Below are 13,679 nucleotides of genomic sequence, written 5' to 3'. Positions count from 1 at the left end.
GCACATTTCCTTTTCTTGGTTTTTAACATAATTCAATTTCAAATACTTTAAATGATCAATGGTTCCCAAAGTTTTTAGCTCAAGACCCAAAAGAGAAATGAGACGTTTGCCCGGGACCCAAAACTAACTCTCTTAACATTTGTTTATGGAATTTCTTAGATTTTTTTTTCTTTGATTTCTTCATGGAATGACATTGCTTTTGTAATGTATGTTATGAAATAATATTTAAAAATAAAATGTAGGAAACAAATTCAATAAAATAATAAGTCCGCGAACCACAAATGGGTCCCGACCCAGTGTTTGGGAACCAGATTGTTTTATAATAGGAATGGCTGAATTTGGATTAATAATGTTGCCATTTAATACATCCACAGGCAGGGGGCGTTGTTTCACGGCATAACGACAGGAAATCTACGTGGCAGGCAGACGACTCATTTCCTGTTTCCTGACTTCTCTGTTGACAACATCGGTATCACAAGAGAATTCATAGAGATTCCAAACAAAGTGCTATCGATTGTAGGCTTTTAAAAAAAAACTAAGGTACATGTGGAGAACGGTATAGGAGTGGATACTCCGCCTGTGGGGCGGTGGTGACCATGGACGGCCTGTTGTTGGTGTTTCTGGGCGGTTTGTTGCTGGAGGTTTGCAGCAGTGTGTCAGCAAACAGAGGAGGAGGATACCCGTCATATACCGATGAGATCCCCTTCAAGATCAACTGGCCAGGGACTGAATTCACACTGGTATGTACTGTAGTGGTGGAAAAAGTACTCACATTTTTTTTTTTACTTGAGTAAAGTATCAATACTTCTTGACTATATTATCAAAGTCCACCATTTATTCGGCATTTGAGCCACGGATCATCCGGACCACCATTTGATTTGAGTTGTAGCCTCTCAGACCCAAAACTAAGAATATTCTGGTGTCGTTGGATAGGATTTTGTCCACAATTCCATGCTGTATTGATGTTGGTACCATAGGAGAGATAACAGGCAATTGATCAAAATAACAATTCTTCTACTGTCTGTAGTGTAATAATAAGTAATGCAGGTGTTTAAGTACAATAACTTTACTCTTGACATTCAATCAATCAATCACTTTGGAGAGTAAATGATTATGGGTGTCTGTCTAGCTAACCTAATCTTGGCCTTTGCGTTTCAGCCAACGTCTGGTCCACTTTACAATGAAGATGACTTTGTCATTATGACAACAGCAGAGAAGGAGAAATATAAATGTCTCCTTCCCTCCCTGGCAGCTGGTGATGAGGTGAGTTAAGCTCCCTCTCTAATCATAATGTGCACACACACACACACACACACACACACACACACACACACACACACACACACACACACACACACACACACACACACACAACCTTGTTTTTATGCACAATGTGATGATGTGTGTGCTGGTGGACGTGGGCTTGCTTGGATCTTCAATGTGTTTGCTGTCATTTCATATAGCTCAGCCTGTCGCTCTGTTGTAACGCTGCACAGCTAAAGTAATTGAAAGTTATGCTGTTATAAGGGGTTGGTTCTTTATTGTTGCTGAAAGAAAAAACTCCCGCACACTTAAAAATATTGAATGGGAATATAACAATGTTTCTGTCTATTAGACCTTCATCAGGTAATTATTTTCCCTTGCATTTGAGGACAGTGTCTGTGGGATTTGTTTCTCTAATGTTATGTATGCATTGTATACAGCTACTGTAGGTACATAAGAGAACAATTCCTTTTGCAGACCATTTGGCAACATTGGTTGGCAATACAAAAATAAAAGGCACAATAAAATCACAGATGCCAATGCCATTACATAATACTTTGTTAAAATATGATTATTTGGGGAATTGCGGCCTGAAAAGGTTGAGGACCACTGTTGTTTACTGCGTGGTGTCTGTGTCCCAGGGTGATGATAAGGAGTATGCTGGGGCCAGTCCGGCACAACTGCTTGAGCCTCTCTTCAAACAGAGCAGCTGCTCCTACAGGGTAAGAGCCTTCAACGTCACCTTCTGCTTTTCTACTCCCTGGTTACACAAAGTGTGGTAGACATATGCAGGGGCGTCACAAGTGGGGGGGGGGGAGTGGGACTGAGTTACCAGGGCCCAAGGTGCGTGACATTGTTGTGCAACAAAGTATAAAATAAGGCTTACTGTAAGGGGTTAATCAGTTTGTTGTTATATAAAAATAAAAATAACTACTGTGTATATATTTTAAGAACTACATTGGTAGAATCGCTGAGACAATAATTGATAGTTGCAGCCCTATCGTGACTGGTTAGTTGAATGTTCTTAAAGTGTTTATACTGTAATCCCCTTGTGATCATTGCAGATTGAGTCTTACTGGACATATGAAGTGTGCCACGGGAAACATGTCAGACAATACCATGAAGAGAAGGAAACAGGCCAGGTGAGCATGCTGCATCGACAGTATGAAATGTATAACATTGACAGTGTACAAATGAAACCAAATGGGTCCATTTTGTTTCATTTGTAGAAACCAAGTGGTCAGAGTTAAATTGACATTCAGAGTTTAAATGTGTTCTGTGTTGAATGATTTTTCCCCCCCTGACACTTAGTACAGCATCCATTAAAAATTACCCATTATTTTTCTAGAAAATAAGTGTACAGGAATACTTTCTGGGAAACATGGCTGCTGCAAAGAGTCACACCACAGGGACAGGTGAGTGTTTGTGTGTAAACATGAACATGCATTGTATTATGGTTTACTACTGTTAGTTGTTTATATACTTAGAGTATCAGTTAATCGCTGTCTTATGGAATTTCTGCTTCTCGGTGTGATAACACTAGAAACAATTTTTCTTTTTGTTTTGTTTTACAGAGAAAGTCGATGAAGCAGATGACATGAAGGCAGAAACTGTGAAAGAGGTTAGTTTAATAAAGAAACACCTTATTTCTGGAGCCTCTCATCTTCCCCAATCTTCTTCTTATTATTATAAAGTGAACCTGCTTTTTGTTAACGTTTGCACAACAGAAAAGTGAAGCTTTTGGTCATGCTTCACACACTGTTGTCATGCTTCACATGACATCACAATATAATATAATTTAGATTATATAGTGTGATGTCATGTCTTATATCATTTATATATTATAAACTAGACCAGGTCAACCTGGTTGTGCCAGACCCCCTGTCTGTCATCATCATTTATGACATCATGCCTTTTGTAGGCATGTCATCATCATGTCATCATCATATATACCCTTTATATAGAAAACCCGGACCGACATTTGCTTATGTAGGCCTACCCATTTCATGGGTCTGGCAATGATAAGACGAAATTCAGTTCCCAGTGGATTCCTTGCGACTCGCGTTAGTGCAACACACTTGCAATTTCCCAGAATTGCTCTTGGTCCGAGAATATTTTGCCAGCAAAGTGGACCTGCTTTTTATTACTTTGCACATCATCACTTGACATCATAATATATAACATAAATAGTAAGACAGAATTCATTTCCCAGTGGATTCCTCGCGAATCACACTCGCAATTTCCCAGAATTGCACCTTTCTAGTTATTATTAACTTTTTTGGTGCCATGATTTTTTCTCTTCAATGTCCCACGATGCCATGGTCTCCATAGACTTCCATGTAATTTATAGTGCACGGATCGTGCACGCCCATGCCTAGATGATGCACCACGTGTGTGCCCACTGTTCACAGCTTTCAAACAAATAAATCCGCTTGGAAATCCAGTTCAGGCATTCATGATTTATCAGCCATTATGTTTTCTTCAGATGTATGGGGGTTAAACATGCAATTTCGCGATCGCGATCATGCCTAACACATTTCTGGAGGTCCAAAAAACATTTTTGAAAAAAAAAAAAAAAAAAATCAAAAACGGCCCAAACTCGGGAAACTCGGGGTTGGCACAGCGTTGGTACCAATACAAACTCGGAAAACTCGGGGTTGGCACCATATGTGTTAATCACTTTAACCCTGTATACGTTGTTGACCAGGGTGCCCCAAGGGTCTTTACTTGGCCACCTCCTGTTTTCCCTTCATCAAATCTCTTCTCCGAAAAAAGCCAGTCTAGTACAACATATCGCAGCGTGACGGTTGTGTACCTGTAGATCTGTCTATCTGCCTATTGTTATACCCACAAGAGGGACGCTAGGGCTCATGTGGTTAAATGCTATCACTAATTATGATTATTCTCCTGTTTGTCTCGTGTCTAGGTGCCTACTAAGAACATTGAGGGCCAGCTGACTCCTTACTACCCAGTAGGCATGGGAAATGGGACTCCTTGCGTGCTGAAACAGAACGACCCGCGCTCCACGTCTGTGCTGTACGTGTGCCACCCGGAGGCCAAGCACGAGATCCTGTCCATCGCCGAGGTCACCACCTGTGAATACGAAGTGGTGGTGCTGACGCCGCTGCTCTGTTCACACCCAAACTACAGGTAACACCATCCTTATTGTGGGCCGTAAGGCGGCGGGATGGTGTTTTCCTCTGGTGTTTCAGTCCGAGTGTATCAAAGGGTGCGTTCGGAAATGCGCACCGGGTGGACTGCGCGGGCGTTTATCGTGGGCTTGCCCAGGCCTTACGGCCTGGGCATAAATATAACGATTGCATTCACCACGGCTTTGCATTCACCGCGGCCACTCGCGCCTGCGGCGCTCGGGGGCGAAGAGCAGGACCAAGGTCCGCTGGCCTTCGCGCCGCTTGCAATGTCGTGGACAATAAAACGAGCGCACCCTTTGATACACTCGGACTGAATCACCAGTAGAAAACACTCTCTCGTAAGGCGGCCCCCAAACATTGGGCCAAAAATGTATATGATAATATAAATAAATAAAATAAAATAATGTAGAAACAATTACAAGGTATATTTCTTTAAAACATTGGGGGGGAAAATTATTCAATAGGAGCTTGACAAAACTAAGTTAGTTCCATTGATCCAAGCTGGAACACTATCAATTGATTGGTCATTAAAATAAAGATGCTCTTAACTCTTTGACTGCCAGGATCTCTATTGATTCTTGGTGCCAAGATGGCTTTCAAATAGGGTTGGGTCATATCATGACTTAAAATATCATGATCATTTGAAACTTTTGTCTCTATTACTATTTTTGCTCACCATAATAAGTGTACAAAAAAAGTCTAATCAAATTGAAAATATATATTTAAAAAATATATTTCTTGGTTATTCGATTAACCTACAAGAGCTAGATTAAGTTTGTTAGATAGTCTAAATGTTTGTTTTGACATATCTTCGGTTAATTGCCCAGCCCTACTCTCTAATCTCCTACCTTAGGTTCAAGTCCTCTCCAGTGAATGCTATATTCTGCCAGGCTTTGGCAGGCTCCCCACTGCGCCCGCTGCGGCTTGAGCAGCTGGACAAAGAGCGTGAGGAACAACTCAAACCAACCTTCAGCGCCGTCCCAGAGACCAAAGAGGTGAGCGACCGCATGTACAGAAAAGACGAGGGAGTGTGAAACGCGCGTAGGCATCTCACGTGTAGGGATGGGATGATAAGCGATATTATTGTCTATCGTGATAAAAAAACAGATTTAATTTATAGTGATATCGTCCTCCGTCACGCACTGGGATCAATTCATCTTTTATTTGCCGAGCTGCATATCCGGTACCACTTAAACCCTCTATAATTGGTAAAGGTACTTAGGGTATAGTATTTTTTTTTTTCACTCTATCAAATGTCTTTGCCAAAAAATAGCCGATCTACAAGCTCACAACGCGTTGCGCTGTGACGCGTTGTGAGCTTGTAGATCTGCTATTTCTTGGCAGGATAATGGATTTTGATTATCGCGATAATATTGTACAATAATCACAATAATCGTCCCATCCCTACTCACGTGTGATGATAACGTCTGACAATGTTACACAGGAGCCGGTTTCACCCGTGAGAGAGGAGGCCTTCACATCCACTCACAAGCCCATGACTGTTGGGGGTCAGTCTCAAGTCACTGTTGGAACCACACACATCTCCCGTCTGACAGATGACCAGCTGATCAAGGAGTTCCTGAGTGGTTCATACTGTCTTCATGGGGTGAGGCCTGCTGGTTCCTAGTGCTTTAGAAAGGTTTCATGTGCTGCTAGCCAGACTATGTCTAAACCTAAAGGCTTTTCAGGGCCAGTGTCCACTGAAGGCGTTTTATGAGAGGAGGGCCGTTTTGTACATCATGTTATCAATTGTTTTTATTCATTGTATCTTAAAAACTACAATTATGCCCAGCATAACATATACTTTAGTAGGGTAGATCAGAGGCTCCCCAGAGCACCCGAACAACATGTTTTCGAAACCTTTTTTTTTCCTTCTTCTTTTTGAGCCTTATGGTGATTGGAACAAGTAGAAGATTTCTTCTTGTTGCAGTGGTCAACTAATGTCCAATGGCGTTCATTTTTAATGATTTCTTGCACCTACCCATTCACTTACTATACAGGAAACATTCAACATTGTAGGGCAACAAAGATGTATTTTCAAATTAAAAAATAACAATCTTACCATAACCTGTGTTTCAGGGGGTGGGCTGGTGGAAGTATGAGTTCTGTTATGGGAAGCATGTGCATCAGTACCATGAGGTAAGGATCCATCTTTTATTTAGCAGAAGAAATTTAGATTACAATTGCAAAAAAAAGTGTGCCTTAGATGGCAACTGCATCAGTGACTGTTTCATGTGTTGACATATGAAAATGGTTCATTTAGGATAAAGAGCAGGGGAAGAACATTGTGGTGGTGGGGAACTGGAACGCTGAAGAACACCTGGAGTGGGCCAAGAAGAACGTTGCTCGCTCCTACCAACTCAAGGACGATGGGGTGCAGAAAGTCAAGTAAGTCCTCCTCGCTCGTAGTTCACCCCAAAAACGACATATTTATTTCTATCAATTACACACCCCCATGAAACCTTGAATTCATGGAGATTCTTTTGTCACCTAAGCCAATAATTCTTCATATTTTATACTTTGTTGTGCGATGGTGTCACACAGGGGAAATACATCTACAAGCTCAATATGTTGCAACGCAAGCTTGTATTTCTACTATGTTTGCCTCAGGTAAAAGTGACTTTAAAAAATATGTCTGCGTTTGCTCTTAGATTGGTTTCCCACTACTATGGCCATGGGGATGTGTGTGATCTGACGGGGAAGCCCAGACAGGTCATCGTCAAGCTCAAGTGAGTGTCGTTCACAAGACACCGCTAGTCTTTATACAGGTACATCTGCTAAATCGGCTAGTTTCTTAATGCCATTCTTCTGTCGTCTCCGTCAGGTGCAAGGAGTCCGAGTCTCCCCATGCCGTCACCGTCTACATGCTGGAACCTCAGATGTGTCAATATATCCTTGGGGTAAGATAAATATGCGCAATTCAAGAAAATAATATTAGCCTTCTATCTGGAAACATGGGTAGACATCATCAGGCCCTTGGACTTTCGTCAACACAATACATTTTTGGTTTTTACTGTCATTTTCTATCCTTGTTCTTTTCTGTACTTAATTGGAATTTATACATTGGTAGGTTTCTAGTAGTTAAAAATGTATAACATTCGTTTTGAAAAGGAATTACCGGTACAGTAATTATTATTGTTGGTTTCGAGTTATTATTTGTGTCATTATTAGAGCTTAAAGTTACCAAACCACCTAGGTGGTGAGTTTGACATTAATGTTGAAACTTATAAGCACAAAACTATAGTTCTATCCTTCTTCACTGTAGGTGATTTATTAGTTTAGCCCCAAAGCGATTGCTGTAGTAATGAGACTGACTGATGAAAGTATGCATGACACTCAATACACTATCTGTATCATCGCCAAATCACAACAGAAGGCCATGAAACGTAATATTTTAGATAGATGCTTTTCAGGTCTGTAAGTGTACAAATGGAACCCTTATCAATTGGGTTACACTTGTACACCCAAGTTAAAATTAACACTGGACTAGATTGGGATCCCAGAGATAAAACATATGAAATGGGGGTATGTGGCCTAATGCATAGCAAACTGGAGGTCCTTGAAATGGAAAAAAGGTTTAGAATCGCTGCTACAGTCTACCTTTGCTTTCTTGTTATCAGGTTGAATCCCCGGTCATCTGCAGAATCCTGGACACAGCCGACGAGCATGGACTTCTATCAATCTCCAGCTAAACGCTCAAAGGCCCCATGATAGGACAGAGAGAGAGAGAGAGGGGGCAGAGGGCAAGCAGAAAATGGAGCAGATGTAGATGTTCACACATGTTGAGAGGACACTGGTTAATAAAAGACCACATGGTGTTGGAATAGAAGAAGCCCGTGATACTGCGCTAATGGCTTGTCCAAATGGAACCAGAGGGAGGAAGAACGTTTTATCCTGAGCCTTAAAGTAGCCCAGGAGAACAGCCCCCAGCCCCACGCACAGATCTGTGCACAGGGCCTATGCTGCATTACAGCCTTAAGCCTGATTTATTCTTCATCGCACGATGGTGTCGTGTGGCAGAAAAGAAACGATCTACAAGCTCGTAGGTATGAGCTACGACCTCGTAGATTCGTTTATTTTCAGCACGTGACGAGACACCATCGTATGACGGCTTATAAGTTAAGCATCCCCCCATGGACAGACTCATTCACACTCTTGAGAAGCCACACTTAAACATACACCTCACTTTATAAGGCGATGGACTTATTGCCTGTACTTAATTTCTTTAATCTGTTATTCAACGCCGGCAAACAACGGATTGGTGAATCAGGGGATCTGTCATCATCAGGGGAATCGACAATGTTCATGGTGGGGTTTTTTTGTCGCTATTTTAAGTTTATGTATGTGTGTATGTATGTGGGCCATTTGAGTTGACGCTTGACTTTGGCTATATTCAGACTAGCAGACCAGATTGGAATCAGATCTGTCTGAACAGCAAAAAAAAAAAAAACACATGGAAACTGATTTTTGCAAATCAGAATTGCCATTCTTAGGTGGGTGGAAGAGCGATTCAAATTTTCAGTGAGTGACACCATTATATGACGAAGTATAGATTTAGCATTACTCGTGTCTTTGTTGTCACGTCATTAACTGTCAGTCCTTAGTATCAGATTTGATCAACACATTGGATTTGCCTACAGTCTGAACAAAGCCTTTGGCACTTTGCACTTGTAAAGTCAGTTTGAAAATGTGTTCTGTGTGATAGTGTGAATGGGTAGAGTTATGTTATAGGAGTGAATGTAACTTATACATTAGCTGTGCTGTGAGATGGCAGATGGTGAGTGTTTGATAAAAAAAAAGATTTATTCCCATTGATGTAAATTCTCTCCTATGTGGTATTCTGTGGTTTTATGAATAAGAATGCATGCTGGGTTTGATTCTGATCACTGCTGTATCACAGACAATTAATACATTGTGTTAAAGAATAAAATGATGACCTCTTTTAACCCCTAAGTGGTGAAATATTTTCTTTTATACAGCATGCCATACCATTGCGTGTGAAAATAATTAGTGGAGGTGGGGAGGTATTTTGAAAGATTACACCATGAAGTGTTTGGTGGGGCGAGACGAGAGTACATTGTGTTGGAGCAGCAGCCTATTGTCTAATTTAAGCTATGCAGGGTTCGTCGCCATGCTGGCTTGTCAAAATATTGTTTTTACCATGGACATACAACATTGGTGGATAATAACTACCAGAAACACAAAGAGCTAGCCCTGAATGACCATAACAGATCTGTAACTCTAAGAGTATTCAAATGGTTCAATTTGTACAGTCCAAGTTAAGGGGGTCCTTAAAACATTTGAGAACCAGTACTACTAGTAGACTCATGTTCCATACATAGTTGTATTAAATCAGTGTCATACATATTCTTAAGAAAACCATGGAGACTTGACATTCAGTAATTAGGTCTCATGATCAAAATAAGAACATTATACTGTAAAGGTGTGTATTGTGTAAAAAGAAAATTGGCATGTACAACAGTAAACGGCCACCAGAGGGTGTTAATACCAAGTGTTGAATATGATTCTCTCTTGCTTACTAAAGAGACCTGAAACCATAGGCTGATGTTGTGGTTTTGTTTTCCGATCACTGCAGATGTGCTAGTTATATTGTATTAACACATGCTAACATACCTGTAGATTGGTTAACATTTTAAACACAATAATACGTTCAGGATTACTGCTTTAAGCGAGTTTGAATTCAGAATTTCGGTCATGTATTCGTATAGAAAATGTAGCTGGCTGGCCCTTTATCCAGGGATGAGGTCACTCCTAAATATTAACAGTAAATCAACCTAATAGAAACTTGTGTGACCTGTCAGAGACAACATTGTTTTGGGAGAGTTATTACATTTTTGGAGCTGTAAAACACAGCAAAATGTCTGCTTAAAGCTTGTTAAAAAAACAAAATATTAGAGCACCATTACATTTACCTGCAAATTAGAGTAAAATGGTCAGTTCAGATGTCAGGGTACACTTGACCAATTAAGGAAGAACAGAACATGGTAAAGTCCTCGTTGTTCATTTAACTCTTGGGTGTACAAATGGAATCAAATGGACCCATGATGGGTTTAACTCCCAAGAGTTCAATTACCATACCACTGAGCCCTCTACTGTGCTAAGTTAATGCAGTGATTATATAAAAGTTAAATCAGTAAAGCTCAAATGCACTGCTTGCCAAACATTTATTGAGATAAGGAGTAGAAAATGTATGAGGTTCACAAATACAGCTTTCATCGGAAGAGAAAGACCATTTGAAATATACAAATCTGAAAATGCGGCTGCCACATCATCAAAAATAGTTTCCAGCCAGTCCAATAACACTTAAGAAACACTTTAGGACAAACATTTCCATCACAATAATTGTCTTGCATCTGAACAAGACTCTCCTTTAGGGCTGCATCTATCGTGTAACTTCTTAGATATTAATATCAATGTCAAACAATTCTAAATTATTACTTGTTTTTAATCGAGCAATAAATCGATTGGTCTAATTGGTGCAGTAATAGATTTTTTTTGTTAAAATACATCTCTATATTCTGAGAGTTATCATTGCAATAGAGTTTTTGTTCAGTAACAGGAGTCTCCCTGGCTTTCCAGTTCTTTAGCAAACAGAAAATACATTTCTTTGAGGATACCACTTTCATTCTATCAGGATAGAAGAGAACTAATACAGAATACAGGGTAAACAGGTGAAATTGGTGACAAATAAATAAGCAGACAAAACTGGAACTGGAACACTATAATACTATAATTAAAGCCGATAAATGAGTACTCTCTCTTGGCAAACCACCTGAAAAAGATTTTTTTGTTGGAGACAGGGAGACCGTTGTCATTGGACAACACTCTATCTATAGAATAGATAGAGTATAGATTCTATACTATAGCAATGATTACCAAATGAATAAAATATAGAGCATTAACCTTTCCACACAAAACATAACCAAAACATTTCACTTAGTTAGCCCTAGTTTATACTTTGTTCTCATACAACGCCAACGGTGTCATGCAAAAATAGCACGTCTACAAGCTCACAAAGCATCACATTGTGTTTGTAGAGATGCCATTTTATTTGTTTTAGAATTGATTAAATTGATTATTACAATTAACTGTTGCACCCCTACTCTCCTTCCTCATTTCCTTGATATAATCTAAAGTAGTGCTGCTTCATAAATCTTCCTCCGCAATCAAATTATCGTAACATTTATTTAGTTATGATGTGGTGTTTCACATGAGATTTAAAGATGTTCTAGACTGAGGGAATGGGAATCTGATGCACAGAGGTACTTTCAAAGTCTTGCAGTGCTTCCTGGTGAGTGTGGTAGTGCATGGCCACATAGGACTTAGCAAAGCCAAAGGTCTGAGAGCTGACAGGCTGCAGGCTATTTGGAGAGCTGGGTGCCGCAGAGGGACTGCTGTTATATATACTGTAGTAGGGCTCGATACGAGTGTTGATGGGGGTGGAGGTGCTGGGCAGGCGAGGTTTGCGTCCGCCCGTGGCCCTCGGGCTGCCAACACAGTCCCGGGAGTGACTGGGCCCACAGGCCTGGTCCACCAGCCTCCGCTGGGGCTTGGGCGACAGCACGTAGGCCGAGTTGGTCTCGTGGTGGGAGGACTTGTTGCGGTTGACCTCCAGGTTGCCCTTCCCCATGGCGTGCAGCCGGGTCTTCCGCTTGCAACAGAGGAAGCCCAGCGCCGCCCATCGGACGCAGCACAGCACGCGACGGCGGAGGCCCGCGCTGTTGCGCGAGTACACGAACGGGTTGATGCCGGACTTGAGGAAAATGAGCACAAAGCCGCACAGCTCGAACTGATAGTGCGCGAAGGTGCTCTCCGGCGACAGGACGTCCTGCGCCAGCGAGACTCCCATGGGCAAGCAGCAGAGCAGCACGGAGAACACTATCACCACGCAGGTCACCACCGCCTTGGAGTCCTTGGCCGTGGCCAGGTTGACCGTAGAGACCAGCTGGCAGCAGGTGGCTCCAGGGGCAGCGCCCGGCACCAGGGGCACCTGGCTGTTCCTGTTGGCGTACATGGAGTGCGTCTGGACGTGCCGCAGCTTGTCGTACGTCTGGTTGCGGTAGAGGGCGGGCACGGCGACCGCGCACTGCATGCCCTCGAAGCCCGCCGCCACCAGTGCAGGGGGCGGAGGGGGCCGCGTGGCGTCCACAGTGATGACGGGACACTTCCTCACCTGCACATTCTTCCTCAGCGTCTGCGCGATCATCAGGTAGGACACTGACACCACGGCCACGCAAAAGGCAAAGTCCGCCAGGTAGACGTACAGCACGACCCTGGCGCGCCCACCCACCAGGCCGAAGTGCGGCAGGCAGGGTCCTTCTTTCCGCGAGTACGCGCGTACAGTGAGGAGGGCGGCCATGGTGAAGCTGGATGTCCACAGAAGGGCAGTGAGGGCCAAGGTGCAGGGGAAGGAGGCAGTGCGGTTGGGCTGTTGCCCCAGGACCATGCGCAGTCTGTGCAGCGCGATGACGGCCACAGTCTCCAGAGACATGATGATGAACCCCGAGCTGGTCAGGTGGAAGGCCAAGCAGAAGCTCCTAGACACGCCGTCTCCGCCCCCCGCATCTAGGAACAGCACCAGTGCAAACATGGGGGCGGTCACGCAGCAGATGAACAGGTCGCAGAACGACAGGTTGAGGATCATGAAGTCAAAGTTGGTTCGGAACTTGCGGAACGCCGGGTCAAAAAAGGAGAGGAACACCACCAGGTTGCCGTAGGAGCCCAGGCAGAAGATGAAGACAAGCAGGAGAGAGCACAGCGTCAGCGTAGCGGTGTGGATCACGGCCCAACCGGAGGACACCCGTGCGACCAACTGGGTGCCACTACTGGAGTTCAGCTGCTTCTGCAATTCCAAAAGGCCCGATGCCAGTGTGCCAGTGACATTCATCGTGCCCAGGAGGAAATTGTAAAGATCACAAGATTGTTTGGTTTAATAAGATTCCACAGCATGGAAGGGTTACAAAATGATGAGAGTAGCTGCCCCCTCCTCCACCATTCCGGCTCCCATGGTCAGGTGCTAGAGAGGAATACAAAGTCAAATATTAGGCATTCTGGACTGAACCTACACCAGTTGTTACCAAACGTTTTAGCTCAAGACCCAAAAGAGGAATTAGACATTTGCCACGCTGTGAGCTTGTAGATCGACTATTTTCACTACTTCTTAAACATTTGTTTTCTAATTAATTTCTTTTATTTTTATTTTATCTCTTCAGGAAATTACTGAAAAAAAATCATTGCATTGGT

General features: G+C 42.7%; 2 protein-coding genes across 2 annotated transcripts; one reads left to right on the top strand and one right to left on the bottom strand.

Moving 5' to 3' along the window:
* The first annotated feature begins 452 nt into the window (after positions 1 to 452).
* erlec1 (endoplasmic reticulum lectin 1) lies at positions 453 to 9,354 on the top strand. The gene is made up of 14 exons (XM_080739974.1): positions 453 to 740; positions 1,159 to 1,263; positions 1,905 to 1,985; positions 2,328 to 2,405; positions 2,612 to 2,678; positions 2,838 to 2,884; positions 4,190 to 4,413; positions 5,269 to 5,410; positions 5,860 to 6,021; positions 6,495 to 6,554; positions 6,679 to 6,803; positions 7,067 to 7,144; positions 7,240 to 7,315; positions 8,036 to 9,354. The coding sequence occupies exons 1-14, from the start codon at positions 597 to 599 to the stop codon at positions 8,105 to 8,107; spliced, it is 1,461 nt and encodes a 486-aa protein (XP_080596100.1). The 5' UTR covers positions 453 to 596; the 3' UTR covers positions 8,108 to 9,354.
* A 2,310-nt stretch (positions 9,355 to 11,664) lies between these two features.
* gpr75 (G protein-coupled receptor 75) lies at positions 11,665 to 13,323 on the bottom strand (the record flags this gene model as incomplete). The annotated part of the gene is made up of 1 exon (XM_080740669.1): positions 11,665 to 13,323. The coding sequence occupies one exon, from the start codon at positions 13,321 to 13,323 to the stop codon at positions 11,665 to 11,667; it is 1,659 nt and encodes a 552-aa protein (XP_080596795.1).
* Between the last annotated feature and the right edge of the window lie 356 nt (positions 13,324 to 13,679).

This window comes from Nannobrachium achirus (genome assembly GCF_963921795.1).
Source record: "Nannobrachium achirus genome assembly, chromosome: 13".
Classification (NCBI taxonomy): domain Eukaryota; kingdom Metazoa; phylum Chordata; class Actinopteri; order Myctophiformes; family Myctophidae; genus Nannobrachium; species Nannobrachium achirus.
Note: the sequence above shows the minus strand (reverse complement) of the source record. Positions and strands in the feature narration are given on the sequence as shown.